Raw genomic sequence first — 16,077 nt, 5'->3', positions numbered from 1 at the left:
TACTATTTTTCCTCTATAAATAGGTGAAGAAATAATAATCATCTATTTTTCTCTATAATTAAATATTACTATTTTAAAGGAATACATTGGAAAAAACTTTACATATGTTATAGAGTTTCTTGTTTTAGAGATAAAAATATCAAAATACACCTGAAAGTGTGCATCTAAACTATTAAAACAGAAATACAAATTTGAATTGATCTTGACTTTTTTTAATAATTACAATATAATGTCACTGATTTTTCTATCATTTAACTATATTCCTAAACCATTTAAAAATTGATTGCTAACACGTCAGTTACACCTCTTAACAAACAAACATGACGCAAACATAATTTCCAGCTTCAATCATAAAATAATACCAACCTGTTTTTGCTTATATAATAAACCGAATCAGAACAACCAATTTCATAAGCTTAATATTATTATCCACATAAAATGAACCAACTTTTTAATCGGCCAATAAAATGAAACATTTTTAAAATTTTCTAAATATGAAGAATACAACAATCAAGGAAATGTTATTCACCTAAAATTTGATTCCGGTTTTTTGTTAAATACTACCATACCAATCTGGTTGATTTTAAGCAATTTTTAATCACACAAACACAATTTTCAGCCTCAATCCTAATATAAAACCAACCTGTTTACATATAAAATATACCAAATCGGCTCAACCAAAGACATAAAATGGAGATTCTTGTAGACATCTTCTAAACATGAAGAAATTTTAAATTTGAATTCGGTTTTCTGTAAAATGCTACCGTACCAAACCCTTAATTTCCAATAATTTTCAACCACACATACTACTGATATACTAAAACGATAATTTGATTCCGGTGTATAACATTACATTTCCTTGATTTACTAAACCGATAATTTCCAACCACACAATCTAAAACTGTAAACGCAAAAATAAAAGTGAAATCGCATTTCCTAAAATGATATCAGTCCAAATAAAATCTAAACTTAACTAATTTATGGAATATTTCTTCCCTATATACTAGCACAAAAAAATGGACTTAAAGAAATCTTCTAATTAATTCCAATTTCCATCAAAACAATACTCCACAAAGTATCGTATATGGAAATCAAAATGAAAATATTATATGGTTTAAACTATTGCAAAGTATTGTGACAAAATCTAAATATCTAAGTTTAACTATGTTACTAAGTGAAGACCCGCGCCTTGATGAAAACATAAAATGAATATTATATATATATATAAATTACTTTTACATATTATTATTTATTTTGTGTTCATTTATGTATTATCAAATAATAAATATATGGAATAATTGAGAAGTGAGTAACTATTATATATATAATTAAATTGGAGTAAGAAAATAAATCAAAACAATGTTCTTGTTTATTTACAATAATTTTTATTGGTAAATAAATAACAACAATTTATTTATCTTATATGTTATATAATTAAATTTAAATGATATAGATATATGGTATATTTTAATATGAATATTTATTAATTGAGACTTCATACTCATATAATTTTATTAACATTGTATATTTGTTTCACCAAAAAAGTAAACCATTAATCACAAAAATTTCAATGTGAGATTTTAATAATTTTAGTTATATATAAATTATTTAAAAAATTAAATGCAAATTTCAAAATTAGAATATCACAATTGTTTTTCAATGCAAATTTTGAAATTAACATATTTATGTATTTCATTTATGTATATAGTTTAATTTTAATATATATATATATTTAACCTGAATATCTATAAAATAAAATTTTTTATTTACATGATTTTATGATCATTTGTATCTCTTATAACAAAAAAAGTTAAACCATTAATCACAATTTTTTTAATGTGAGACTTTTAACAGTATTAGTAATTAATAGCCATTTTAAAAAAATTTAAATATAAATATAATATTTCTTACAGGATTAATGTGATTGTTTAGTTTCTCTTAAAAATCAACTAGATTTTAACCTGCGCTTCAAACGCACGGGTTTTTTTCCGTTAATAAAAATTTGATATGAATTAGTGTTTTGATTATAATATACTTTATTAAGTTATAAATTCATATTATAATGATGATTTTTTGTTTAAAATTATATAATTTTATCATTTTTTTCTATTGTAGATTTTGTAAGAGTTACATTGGTTGAGTTAATGTGATATAAGATTTACTTAGCATACTTTAGACTAATTTAATAGTATTTGTAAGGGTTTTAATAATTTTTACCAATATTTTCATATTCGACCTAGACCCGGGGACGAACTTACAAATCTGGTGATCTATATATATAATCTAGTTTAGATTTAGTTAAAAACCCGTATTTAAAAACTAAATAACCCGTTAAACTCCTAAAATCCTTCATTACTGGTTGATCCGATAAAAACCCATATATGTTTGATGATATTTGTTTTTAAAATGATTCACCTTTTATATATTTTTAATAGTACATAAATTTGAATAAACTATATGATTTGTTTTCTTTTTTAATTTTGATAATACCTTTACTATGTCATTTAAATTTAATGAAGAAAATGGTGATAGAAAAACTAAAAATCATTGTTAAAAATATCTTTTAGATATCTTTTTCTGAAATATTTAAATAATGTGTTAGGTTACGGTTTGGTTGTTATCTGAAAATATTTCTTTTATTTTAAGATTTTGTTCGCGTAATATTTTGGTTCTTACCATTTTGAAGGGCTAAAAATATTAACCTAATATGGTAAAGGATTCCAAAAATTCTGGTATAAATGTACCTGTGATATTTTCTATAGATTTCTTTTTACTATGATTGGTTTATATTAAGAAAATATTTAGTAAATAAATACTGAGAATATAAGTATATTCTCAAATGTGCAGTTGATGATTTTGAACTTTAATATATTCAGTTTAATCTGCTACAATTATATTTTAAATTGTATAGATCATTCTCATATGTGGAAGACATGAACGTATCGCAGAGAACTTGTTTCAAGGTTTTATCATATCCACTTGAATAGTTTGCTCCACCAAAATCCCTTTCTAATGTAGTATGTTTGTCAATTGTCATCTACATTAGAGCTCTAATATAAGAAAAAAGTAATATGCCATGTAAGCAAATAGTGTATGAGAATGATGTAATTCAAACTATAACTATGAATCAATCTAAATCATGTTGCAGAATTCTAAAAGAATGTAGTTGCAAGTCTGAAATCGTCGAACGTAAATACATTAATAAAGAAAATTGGTAATATCACTTTGACGAAGTATCATTGTGTTTCCCATCAACATGTGTAACTGAACAATTCATTTGTAGAGGTTTGTACTTTAATATTAGGTGAACTTTGATATTTGACTATGATATTATTTCGGTTTCATGTATCATATTAGTCTTCTGATGTTATTAGAATAGAGACAAATTTAAAAATTTACTGGAATAAGTATGTATTACGGGGACAAATGTTATGTGTACCAATAACTGTTGAGCGAAAATATGGGTAACAATAGTAGATTACATATAACGTATAGAACATGGTTGTTTATAAAAAGTTAAGTTAAAAATGAAAGGGTCCAACAATCTTATATAAATAGATTTTTTAAGACTCCTTCTCTTTCAATAGTATAGATACTCTTCGAGGAAGCCGGAAACTCGGGAAATATTTTTAGAGGATATCAGAATTCATCTGGAGTCTATTAAAAATATTTAGAGCATCAGAACGGGAGAGGAAAAATATTTAGGATTGATCGCGGGTCGAAAATATACCGAAAGGACCGAGGAGCTCGAGGTGGCTTGATCTATAGGATAAGAACGTGGTGGCAACTGTCTAAACAGCTGAGTGTCAACAAAAGCTCGAGGTGTCGCCGTGCATGAAGCAGGAACATGCAGCTTGACACACAGAACCACGAGGTGTCATCGCATCTGCAACCGAAGCATGCTGATCGACACGCAGAGGGCGGTGTGTCGTGACACATGCACTCCAGCCATGCAGCATGACATCTGGATGTGAGTGGTGTCCTCTTGCATGTGTGTGAGACATGCCTCACGACATGTGTGCAGCATGTGTCGCCGCGCATGCGACCGGAAGCATGCGGGCTAACACACAGTCGCTCGGGTGGCGCGATATTACTGGTCGAAGCTTTCTATAAATACCAGCACCCTCCCTTTAGTTTCATTCATCCTTCTCACACCAAAATCACTCCAAAACGTGGCTAGAGAGAGAGAAAGTAAAAGAAGTCATTTTGAGAGCATAGTCTTTTCTGAAGACCAATATTTCACTGAAAAGCCGAGTTCTGTCCAATCGAAGATTTTCTGCAATTGTTACGCGGAAGCTCTGCCCAAATCAATCTGTCCAAGAAAGTCTTATTCTTTAATGATCAAGTGGAGGTTCTGTCCAAGATTAGTTTAATTCCATGGGTTCAGTTCAGTCGTAGTTCTGAAGCTCGATACTCCACTGAAAGTCCAAAGAACTGTCCAGAAGCTAAAGAAGGTGCTGCTCGAGTTGAGTTCAGTCCAGACCAGTATCAGGGGAGGTTCTGTCCAATTCAAGATCAGTCCAGACCAGTCCATTCAAGTCGTCCAATGGGTTTTGGCTAAGTCCTCTCCGATCAACCAGCAGCTTATCGGCATAGAACACTGTGAGTTGGCTTGTGTGAATTCCACTTGGAATTTAGGGTAGTTTTGTGAGTTGGCTTGTTTGAATTCCACTTGGAATTTAGGATAGAACAAGTCTACATATAAATTAGAATGGATGGAATCAGACTCAGTTTAGCATGGGCTAAGCTGAGATGAAAGGAATTAAGATTGAGTTAATAACCTGACTAGGACTAGGGCTAGGATGCATCATGTTTTCTATTATTGTGTGTTGATATGGTTAAGTGCAGGTACCCGTTATCTTTAAAGATAGTTTCATAGCAGGAGGCTAACTATCTGGGTAACGGTTTGATTAAGTAGATTGCTTGTTAGACTAGTTAAATGCTTGCTCGTTTAATTAATCTTGTTGATTGAGGTTAGTCAGCTCTTGGTAAGGGAGTGACTAACTGGTTGAGTTGCTAGAATTAGGTTATTTGGTTATGTGTTTGAATCCTATTGAGTCAGTCATGAGTACATGTTTGGTCAGAAAATCCTACTTGGATTCTAGAGCCAAGTATTTTCCTTAGGAATTGAGATTAGTAGAGTGTTAGGTAACTCGCAAGTGTGTGAGATAGAGTTGAGAACCTCGTGGTGGTTCTACTCTTGGCAGGTCATTGCTTCCTCAAATTGGTACCACTACGCCGGTCGTGGTATGGAAAGTGGTGGGCTCGGTTTAGCTTGGTTGATCACCAAGGCCGAGTGTCACACGTGGATGTGACAGCCCCCGGCGAGTCCGATAGAGGACCGGGGCACGGCGATTCCGATTGAGGACCGTGACCGAGTGATTCCCGAGGGCCTACGCCTGTGTTGTGTAATAGTGAAGGGATTGCCGGTGTCCCTTGTGTGGAGGAAGAATGATTTTGTCGGGCCCAATTAGAGTGTCGTGTATAGTAGAGTATTGAAACCTTAGAGTGAGTGGTAACACCGGAATACGGTGTTAAGAGTTAGACTCGAGTCATAGTTAATTAGTGTCTTGTTATTGTGAATGGTGTGATTAAATTAAAGATTGGTTGTTGACTTGTTTTTCAGGCAGGTTCCCGTTACTTGAAGTTAGATTCATGGCAGGAGGCCTTGTCTAACTTAGTAACGGTCTGATTAGATAATAATTGAGGTTTTTGATTTGTGATCGATTAGTTAGCCTTAGCTTTTATTGCATGATAGGGCTAGATTGATTGTTATTTTGGGTTGTCTGGGTTAGAGTCTAGGTTGCGGGTAGAGGCCGCCAGCTCACTGAGTAATACTAGATTACTCATCCAACTCCGTTGTCCTTTTTGCAGGTCGCTTTAGGTAAGGATGATCGGATAGCTTGGTTCTGGACGTTAGGACCGCCAGAGTAGATTTCATGTCTTTTGTAAACGGTATTTTGTTACATGTTTGTTGGCTCGATTTGGCATTAGGTCGGGCCCAGTCTCGAATTATTCTATGTATGAATATTTCCTAAATCAATAAAGTATTTGTTTTATATTCGCTTCATGAGTACTCTGATATTTGACTAGTCCGGTCTAACACAACGTTAGGTCGTGGTACGGGTTGAAAAGCCTTAGTCCTTGATCTAACGGAAAACGCTAACTCTAGGTACGGATTGCAAAGCCTTATGCCTTGACGCAGCGGGACGAGTTAGTGGATGAACTGGTCTAGGTCGTGGAGTAAAGTTTGTGACTCTGACCGGATCGTCCCTAGCCCGTCACATAGCGCTTCTGGACCATGGTGTTGGGTTGGATGGCCAGTCATGTTCTTGTTTAATTGTTGGCTGGCCGGTTGGCTTTTTATCTCCAACCCTTGGTGTGGGTCGTACGTTGGTCATGTTCTTGTTTGATTGTGGGCCGGTGGGTCGACATATGCTTTAGGACGGCTCGGGGGTGTTACATCTTTGGTAATATGTCTGGTTTAGAAAAATCTGCGCATTAATTTATATTTAGATTTCCCTACTAATCTTCATGAACAATGTGGTAGATCTCGTTGACCACTTGAGACTGGTGAATGGACTGTGTCTCCTTGACGCCCCGTCAGCATGCGTCATATTTTGGTACATTTGCAGTCTAAAGAGTATGTGTTTACTGTTATTATGATCACACCCTCATTTACTGCAAAGCTTACTCTCTAGGATAGCCTAATAAAACTTACCCTGTTTTAAATAAACTTCTGCAGTGGACCTGTTATGAAGCTCTGCCTTTGGGACCACGTGGCAAAACACTTTTACAAGAAATTCACATCTAGTTGAGACACTCCCACCGTTCTTTTGGTCACAATTGTGAGCCCAAAAACTGTAGCAGGTAATCAGTTTTTCCATTACCATAACCGACCAACTGTATTAACGTTTAGTGTTTTGTCATGCTATTTGTCATCGGTTTCTACAGTTTGCTTATTATTTTTTCAAACACGTTCGTCATCCAATTTAAACATTTTCCTTGGAGCTTGATATTTAAGCTATCCTGTTTCGCCACATCAACTCTTACTTGAAATAAACTGGGTCGATGTTCCCCGGTTTATGATTCATCTTTGTAAATTATACTTTCATTACCCAAAGCTCATCAGGTTCATATTAAGGTCTAACGTTCATTTAGTTTGCTCTTCACACGGCCTCTAAATCAATGCTTGATTGTTTCAGAAAAATGTTATGTTGCGTTTGGTTGTTCATATCTCATAAGTTCAGGCTGTCTTACGTTGAGTTACGTTTCGGTTCAAAAATATGTGGTCATCTTCGCTTTTTGAAGTTTCAGCCATTCATGAAACAGTACTAACGTTTGTTTTAATGCGGTAACCTAAAACAGGTGATTTAGCACTCAGTTCGATGTCATCCTCACGTGTCTTCATAAACAAAGATATACAGCCCACAATTGATTACTTCAACTGGTTAGTAATTGTAGAGACACCAGTATTGTGTTTGTCAATCCCAATTAGTGTTCTGTTCAGTCTTTCTTGAGTGAGCCTTACTAAACTTATGTTTTGTAAATTGTCTCAGGTTGAGTTCTAATCCATTGATTGCAAAGCGTGTTAATGCAGATGAGGTTATTAGGGTTGAGACAATGACAATTGGGCAGATCTTTGCTTACATCAAGCAGGACTATGCCAAGGTAAATAAAACCTTAACATACCTCTGTAAAAAAAACAAAGCATATCCATGTCATTCACTAGCTTTAAACCTATTGCAGGAAGCTTCTTTCAACTGCATAACCATAATTGATGATGTTCTGCGTGACAGTGCATGGTACTATATTGCCTGCGGCCGGCGGTTGTCACAATAACGCCATCAGAGGCCCTTCTTCGTTGATGTGCGCCAAACAGTGTTCTAAAACGCGCTAGGCGTTCATTACGCGGTAGAAGACTGTATAGTGCCTAGCCGTATAGGCGGACACCTAAACGGGGTATATACGGATATATACTTTTACACGAAATATAAGTATAAGATTAATATATATATATATACATTATTTTTGAAAAAACTGAACATAAATATATTTTAAATCCGATTTTATGTAAAAGTATATAGTTTAACATATAAATAGTTTTAAATTATAAAAATTAAAGCCATTTTAAATATATAAAGATGATACATTTAAAATGATTTTGTAACAATTATACTAAAATCTACAATCATATAAATACATAAAATAGGTGAAAGTAATATAAATAATAACATTAATAAAATATAATAATAATATTAATTGTTTATTTATTTTTAATATTAATGCTTAAAATCCGCCTAGGCGGACGGTGTCCGCGTAGACCACATAATGTCCGTCTAAACGCTATTATTCTCCCGTATTATATAAATCCGCATAAAACACTGTATAACATAAAAACAGTACGGTTGGCTACCGTATAGCGCCTAAACGCCGCCTAGGCGGACGCGTAGACCGTATTTTAGAACACTGGCGCCAAGTGTGGTAACACTAACGTTTCTGGTGTAGCGAAGTATGCATTCTAACCTCACAATTTCCTGTTTCATCTTTCTAGAATTTGATTTTTTGTTTACATTTATTCGCAAGTATCGCGCAGAGATCTCTGTCCACGAAAATACTGACCATGCGGTTTTCGTGCTACTTGGTGATGCAGGAAGTGAGTTGGCGGGGAAGCAGGCAGCATAATTGGTTACCAACTACTTTTAGGTACCTAGCTATCAACTCAAACCCTCTCCCAGTTCACTAAAACTTACTTTATTCCTCCTTTAATTTTTAGGCTAATCAAGAACTTAGGCTGGCCACCAGATGCCTGCTCCCAAGATTTAATTGACACCATTGGGCAAACACATAAGTTCAGGGTCAAGATGTCTAACCTCAACTTCACAGGCAAGATTCAATCAATAACTGTTACTAAGATTTTCTCACCAGAGGTTCTGCCACCTGAGCTAGCTGTAGGAATTCATACCGGTTTATAACAATTCATAAATCAACCTATGAATTTAGTTTGCCTAGATCTCATGCAAATAATGAAATAAATCTAGATCTTAGGGTTCCGAATATACCTGGTTATTCGCAGCGGAAAGATGAATAAACCAAATCGAGATTTCTAGCACTCCAAACGTCGTGCCTCTATTGGTATCCACACGCACACGAACTGGATCGATACATTGATGCTAGTACCGTTGATATCAAATTTCAAAACCTTGACAAACTCTTTTGTCTCCTTAGGGTTTTTTCAAGCCGTAGTGCTATTTCTTATGTTACTCACATAAAACATGAAAGCCATCTAATATAGCTTACGTATGTGACCTAATTCTAATCTCATTAGAATAGTGGACTTAGCCCATTAGTCTAAATCACTTGAGCTCACATACGATCAATGTTGCACGTTACATGTTTACATATATAACTTATATATATGTGTATATTATATATCATATATATAATATAAATATATAGCCCTAAAATATTCATGATCCAATTCGCTTAAGTGTGTAACCCTATAGGATCATATAATATCAGTAATGAATTTTCAATTCATAATTTATAAAAGGTTTCTAGCAAAACATTATAACCACCTAATTAATATTATACGACTAAACTCGACGTTACGACTCTAGCTAGAGTAAGTACAAATGATTTTAGGACATTCCCAACACCAACTCCAACTGAAATCCCACTTGATGCGGAAGATGAAGTTGCTTTGCCTACTGCAAGTGTCGTTGATGGCTTTGGATTCAATGCTGATGATGGGAATGAAAGTACCAGTAACAGGGATGAATCACAGAAGGTTAAGCGTCCTAAACATGGCAACTAGATTTTACGCCACTCACTCCATACATGCTGAGTGGTCGTCTTTTTTTTCTTTCAGTTTCAGTGTTTTTACCGTTATTTAAAACTTTGCTTTGGTTTAATATTTGCAAACAGTTTGATTATTTCTTTAGTCTTTGACTTATATGGATTGCATAATGTGTGTTCCAAAAAAAAAAAGGGAATGCATAATGATTTCCAGCTTTTAAAAGAAACAGATGTTATTTTATATTATGACTGAGGTAATCTGAAATATATGAATCATCTTAATATGTTAGAAATTATGCTTAGTCTGTCTGAAATATATAAAAAACATGCATGTATAAGTAGACTAAAATTGTATATATTAGAGTGTGTCAGATGACTATGCCATTCAAGCATAACTCTTTCTCTCATCGTTTAGATTGATATCAGACACCTCTTCTAAGCCAATAACGTTTAAAACAGTGTTCAAAGTTCACACCCCATCCCTTCGAAAATGAGAAACAAAACCAAAGAAAAAAAACACACCAAAAAGTCACCAGATCATTTTCCAACTCAATATAATTTTTAGAAATTTTTTTTTTTCACATATACATACATTATCTCCTTAATATATTTTGATTACAAAATTTCATTTTGACTTGCTATATAAACTAAACAAATAAAACTGAGCGTAAAATTGTACAACTAAACATATAATTTTAGTGTTTATCTTTTCAGGAGTTAAAGAGAAGATATATATCATTCTTTGATATTGAGAAACATGAAACCATGAATTCCAGGTTGGGTCTAGAGCAGATAAGGTTAGTAAAGGTTTGTGACCTTAGACATCGGTATGGACATAACCTTCATTTTTACAATGAGTGTCTCCACTGCCAGAGTACAGACTCTTCTACTGGTAATTACTTCTCACCGACTCATTTTTCCATTTATGTCAAAAGGTTTGAACCAATCAAGAAAAATAAACTTCGATGTGTGTTTGATTGAAATGTTACAGGTTCGATATTGGCAATGGGAAAGAAGTAAACCTTGTGGAGAAGTGTCTCAATTGAAACTTTAGCTACAATGCATTAAGTAACTTGGTCCGGTTAGTATCTATTTCTTTTTGTTGTCATGATTATGTTTTGTGTATATGGAAAGTCAAGCTTCTGAGGTTTTGTGGAAGACGGGAAATTCTTCTATAAGAACAGTATAGAAACGATTCGAACTTCTTCTATGAAAGATAGTGTTCCACATGAATTTGGGTGCTCAACATTCAAGCTTCTTAGCTGGAGGAGCTACTGTTGCTGCATGAGATTTGTTGTTTAGAATGGTATTCTTAAGGCTGTTTGGCCTTGGTCCATGCTTGGTAGCAATTTTTAATTTTAGTATAGTAGATCATATAAAAATATTGATTGAAGTTTTCACTGTGTTGTGAGTATTGTTAAATAGCTAATAAGAAAATTGTGAAAAATTATGTTCAAAAAGCTTCACAAAATAAATGAGTATTACAAAGGCTTTTAGAAGTAATATATATAAAAAAAGTTGGACAATATCTTATACAAAATATTTTTTTTTGAGAATATTTTTTAGAAAGTCATGAAAAGATTAATATTAAAATACATATTAACAATCAGACTGTGTATTTGTAATATAATATATAATCTTGCGCGTGGCATCGAGAAATTCATAGCATCTTTAATGACAAAGATTAATATGTCAAGTTAAAGAACTTATTGCAGTTTAAATTTCTTTTCTCCGGAATATCTACAGCTATGTCTTCTTACCAATCACTCGGTTCTTTTGTCGTTCACGAGTTTTCAACAACTCTCAATCTTCAAAAGAGCATTTTTTTCAACCAATACTATGTTGAAAGACCGATTCTTCACTGATTTTTTATACTTTAAAAGAAAAAAAAAGTTTTCCTTAAATCAATTGCATCTGAGACATCAGTTTCTTACAACTGATGTTTTTGTGAAACACTTTGTAGTGTTTTGTAGTATCACTCAAAATATTTATTAAAATCTAAATTATTAGTGTTTTATTAATTGCAACGAACACTTTCTATTTGTCATTCATATTTGACTTACCATATATATCTGATAAAGTGATTTACATATTAAACTTACTGTTTGAGCAACACTACAAAAAAGGTAATGACTGAAATATTGATAAATTTGGAGTTGTGATCCAATTAGAAAAGAGAAAAAAATATAGAGTCAATTAGCTAAAAACTCACAAAAAGTTGGAAATTAGGTAAATACACATGCTGTGACAAGTTGTGTGTCTATCAACAAAGATATCATGGTGTGGGATTTAGGGTATTGAGTTAATTATGGGAAAAGTTGTGTATATGGGATGCAATTTCACAAAAATATATAAGTAATGACTATTTGTTGATTTTTTTAATTGAAACTATGAGTTGCGCCTAAGTTTGGATCAATAGTAATTAGGTTAGAATTTTAATTAACTATTTATTAATTTTCATCTTCATCATCTTATATTATATATTTTATAATCAAAAGACAACCACTTTAAATTTAAGGTTCGAGCATTTTAAATTCAATATAAAATATATTTTTTATATAAATTAATCATAATTTATGTATTTTATATATTTTTTATATTATATGTAAATATATTTGTCCGATCCCGGGCATAGTCCGGAAAAATCCCTAGTTTTTATTATAGTTATAAATAAATAAAAAGACAATTTGTATTATTATTTTTTGAACCATTAATTGATTTGAATTAAATACTCAAAATCATTCTTGTATCTATCTTCACCCTTTTTTTTCGTATTGGTTTATTATTGTTTATGACATGGATCACCATTTGTACTCTCGGATGATGATATTGAATTAACGGTTGAGATTGTTTAGTCTTTTATTCTTTATTTTTAATTATCTTTTCTGATCTAAGAGAGAGAGAGAGATGGGGGATGTATTCAACTGAGAGTTTCAGGTGATTTGTATTAAAATGACAAATCCACTGTTATTGAAACATGAATTTTAAAAACTCATTTAAAATCCACTGTTATTGAATTTGACATTTCTTAAAGTACTCTGAAATCCACTGTTATTGAAAATATTTTAAGCTGTGGAGTTTTAAAGTTTTCAGGTGATTTTAGGGTGTTTGGGTATGATTTCTTAGTTAAAAAAATTAAAACTCAAATCCCATAGTTTTAGGTGATATTCTAGAGTAGTTTAACAAAAGTCACTTAAATCTCTGCAACTTATTGAAATCATCTAAAACCCCATTAAAAATCAAATCACATCAAAATGTTAAATTGAATACATCCCCGGAGTTTGTAGATGATAGAGAACGGAGAAGTCGCCATGGCCGGTCGTCACCACCACCACCACCATCGCTCGTTACCACCACCACCATCGGCATCTCTCCCATCCCCCATCGCTCGTCACCACCACCATCGCTTCTCAGATCCGTCTTAACCCTTGGTCGTGTCGCTGCCGTTCCGCTTCTCTTCGCGAGTAGGCTTCTCATTTAAGTTCTAACTTTTTTGTTGGGATTGTGTTTTTCATGTTCAAGTGTTCACCTTTGCTTCTCATTAGCTCTAAAGCTCTTTTGGGATTGTGTTTTTTTTTCATGTTAAAAGTTTCACCTTTTTTGTTGTTGTTATTTTGCTTGAAGCCTTTTACGTTGATTGTTGGTGGGGAACAACTGCCACCACAAGCATCTTCGTTGCAGCAGCTATTACAGATTGGCTTGACGGCTATCTTGCACGCAAGGTACTTTCTTTTTTTCTTTATCAGTCTCTGTGTTTTTTTATTGTTCTTGTTACAGTAAAGTTTTATGCTTTATATTTGTTTGATTTGAAGTTAAAGTTGGCTTCTTTAGTTATGTGTGTTGCAGAAGTCCAAGGGGGATGACTCTGCCAAAACTATGTCCCAATGTTTGCAAGGTATTGTTTTAGCTTGTCTGATTTGTTTTCATCATTCTGTAATTTTCATGTGTTTGTTCGCTACATGCTCGTAAGAGACTCCTTGATCTTTGAAAAGTGCTCTGCTTGTTTCCATTTTAGTTCTACTTCTTTCATCCAATGAAGGCTTATCAGTATTTTGTTTTTGTTCCTAGTAAAGGTGGTGGTCATGACTCGTGAGCAAGAGCTGCTGTTGTGCAGAGGAGATGTCTCAAACTCGTCTCCGTCTAGACTCAAACGAATGTTGCAGTCTCTCACTGGAATGCCAAGTGCAACCTTTGAAGGTATTGTGACAGTAAAGACTGAGACTTTCTTCTTCTTTGCTTATGTCTGTTGATTCATTGCCTTGAAGGTTTATACAGCTAAAACATTGCTCTATACGGCAGACTATAAGAAAATCGTGCTTAAGTATGGGTGTTGAGATAAGTTATCGTGTACTGATTGGTCCCAGTCTCAAGTATGGGTGTATGTCCTCAAATCATTGTATTTAGCAACACTTGTTTTGTGTGCTTTTCAGATACTGCGGAAGCTTGAGGAAAGTGGAAGAGACAGATGAACCTTGAGGAAGGTCGAAGTGAAAAAAAGAGCTTGAGGAAGGCGGCGGCTTAGGTTTAGGTTTAGGGTTAACTAGCTTTTGTTTAATATGTACTGGACCTACTGGTTTAGTTTTGTAAAATTAATTTTATTTATAAACTGATTATAATTAATAAATAAAATTTCATTTTTAATTATACTGATATTTCTGTAAATAATTTTAATTAAGAAACAAATTGCTATAGGCTAAATAAAATTAATGAGCTTTCATAACATTTGTATCACGTTATTATAAATATTAACAATGACCTAAGAATTATCGCTATCGTTGTGTATTTAATTGTAGCATACAAACAAACCGGTATTAAAATTGTCGAACCTATTATAACGGACGCTGTCAGAACGGCTAAGAAAACGCTATTATACAGAACTCATAGCGTTTTACGGTCGCTACTAATACTCATATTTCCTGTAGTGAAATCAAGAGTTTGTTTGTTATGGAAACATGGTTGCTAGACTTAGGGTTTTATGCAATCAATATTATAATGATATAGATACTAAGGGCTGATCCTAGAACTCAAACTTAAGTAATAATCTATCAACTTCCGTTTGTTTAGATTATCTAATGTCAAGATCTCAAATCTCAACTTTCGTTTGTTGATCATGAGAAAGTGTTGATCGATGATTCTATATGAATATCGATCGATACACCTTTCAAAACGTCGATCGATACAAATGTTGTTGTGTCGATCGATTTTTTTCTAGTAAGCTTTACAAATAGGTTTGATATGTTCACTAAGTTAACTAAATCAGTTGTTTCTTGTTTCTAGCACTCCTAGCTCAATAAGAATTAATTCAGATAATAGAACTTGATGTCGCGTGTACCTAATTATCCTAAGTTCATGGTTCTAGTTCACGACTCTAGAACACAAGCAGTAAGAAAAATTCTATCAAAGGATATCTATCACCTTAGCAATTTTATAGTTTGGGCTAATCCCTCAATACCATAATGAATCCCTAAATCTAACAGGTGGATCTATTTAAGGATGAAATTTGTCACATAAATTATAGATGAATAGATATAAAATATAAAACTAATGAAGTTCCAAGAGGACTCTCAAGGAGTTCCTCTCTTCTCTCCTAACCTAAGAGAAACCCTAAACATAGAATAGAAAGCGTAGCCGTCAACAATGGCTTAGAAAATACATAAATACGGTTTTAGGTCGTCCATGGGTATTCTGGTAATATGTGGTTGCTTCTGGGCTTAAGTCGGTCTTGAAATATACTCAGCCCGTGTTCTGGAATAACCTTCGATTGACACCAAGGGTGCACCGTCGATCGACGTTCTTTCATCTCCTCAACATCTCTCTCTCGCGAGACAGACTGGCCACTCTTCAATAAAACGAGCATAACTTATGGTCTAACCATTGGATTGACCTCAGACCGGTGGCATTGGAAAGCTAACTCAAAGCTCTATCTTGTGTCAAAAAATTAGCCCAATCTCACTGTGTGAAGGTCTCCATACATATCTAAACATCTGACACGTCTGTCCAGTTCTGCACCTCAAAGGCTCCAAAAGGCACCAAAATCACCAAAGTTCTCCAAAACGTATCTGGACCTGAAAACACTCTAAAAGAAATACTCCAAACCCATATAATATAATTTAAAACAATCATATACCATTACTAAAAGCAGGTAAAATCCATGGTATATCACCTTACTTTAAACCCTAAATCTAACAAAGGTAACTACTCAGACTTAGCAAAGCAGAACATAGCAAACGTCTGAATAGAATGCATAAATAGAATAAGGTAGAAAAACTGGAGTTCCAA

General features: G+C 33.5%; 1 protein-coding gene across 1 annotated transcript; it reads left to right on the top strand.

The window, feature by feature from the left end:
* The first annotated feature begins 13,264 nt into the window (after positions 1 to 13,264).
* Positions 13,265 to 14,442, top strand: LOC106319619. Its single transcript, XM_013758001.1, has 3 exons — positions 13,265 to 13,520; positions 13,630 to 13,693; positions 13,872 to 14,442. The coding sequence occupies exons 1-3, from the start codon at positions 13,312 to 13,314 to the stop codon at positions 14,046 to 14,048; spliced, it is 450 nt and encodes a 149-aa protein (XP_013613455.1). The 5' UTR covers positions 13,265 to 13,311; the 3' UTR covers positions 14,049 to 14,442.
* The last annotated feature ends 1,635 nt before the right edge of the window (positions 14,443 to 16,077 follow it).

This window comes from Brassica oleracea, unplaced genomic scaffold (assembly GCF_000695525.1).
Source record: "Brassica oleracea var. oleracea cultivar TO1000 unplaced genomic scaffold, BOL UnpScaffold00418, whole genome shotgun sequence".
Lineage (NCBI taxonomy): Eukaryota > Viridiplantae > Streptophyta > Magnoliopsida > Brassicales > Brassicaceae > Brassica > Brassica oleracea.
This window is presented reverse-complemented; position numbering and strand designations above follow the sequence as displayed.

Excerpts from the sequence above, each read along its gene's own strand:
- LOC106319619 (XM_013758001.1), top strand. The coding sequence starts at position 13,312 with ATGTTCAAGTGTTCACCTTTGCTTCTCATTAGCTCTAAAGCTCTTTTG. Across the intron at positions 13,521-13,629 it reads ACGGCTATCTTGCACGCAAG|TTATGTGTGTTGCAGAAGTC; the intron begins GTACTTTCTTTT and ends TGGCTTCTTTAG. Across the intron at positions 13,694-13,871 it reads TATGTCCCAATGTTTGCAAG|GTGGTGGTCATGACTCGTGA; the intron begins GTATTGTTTTAG and ends TTCCTAGTAAAG.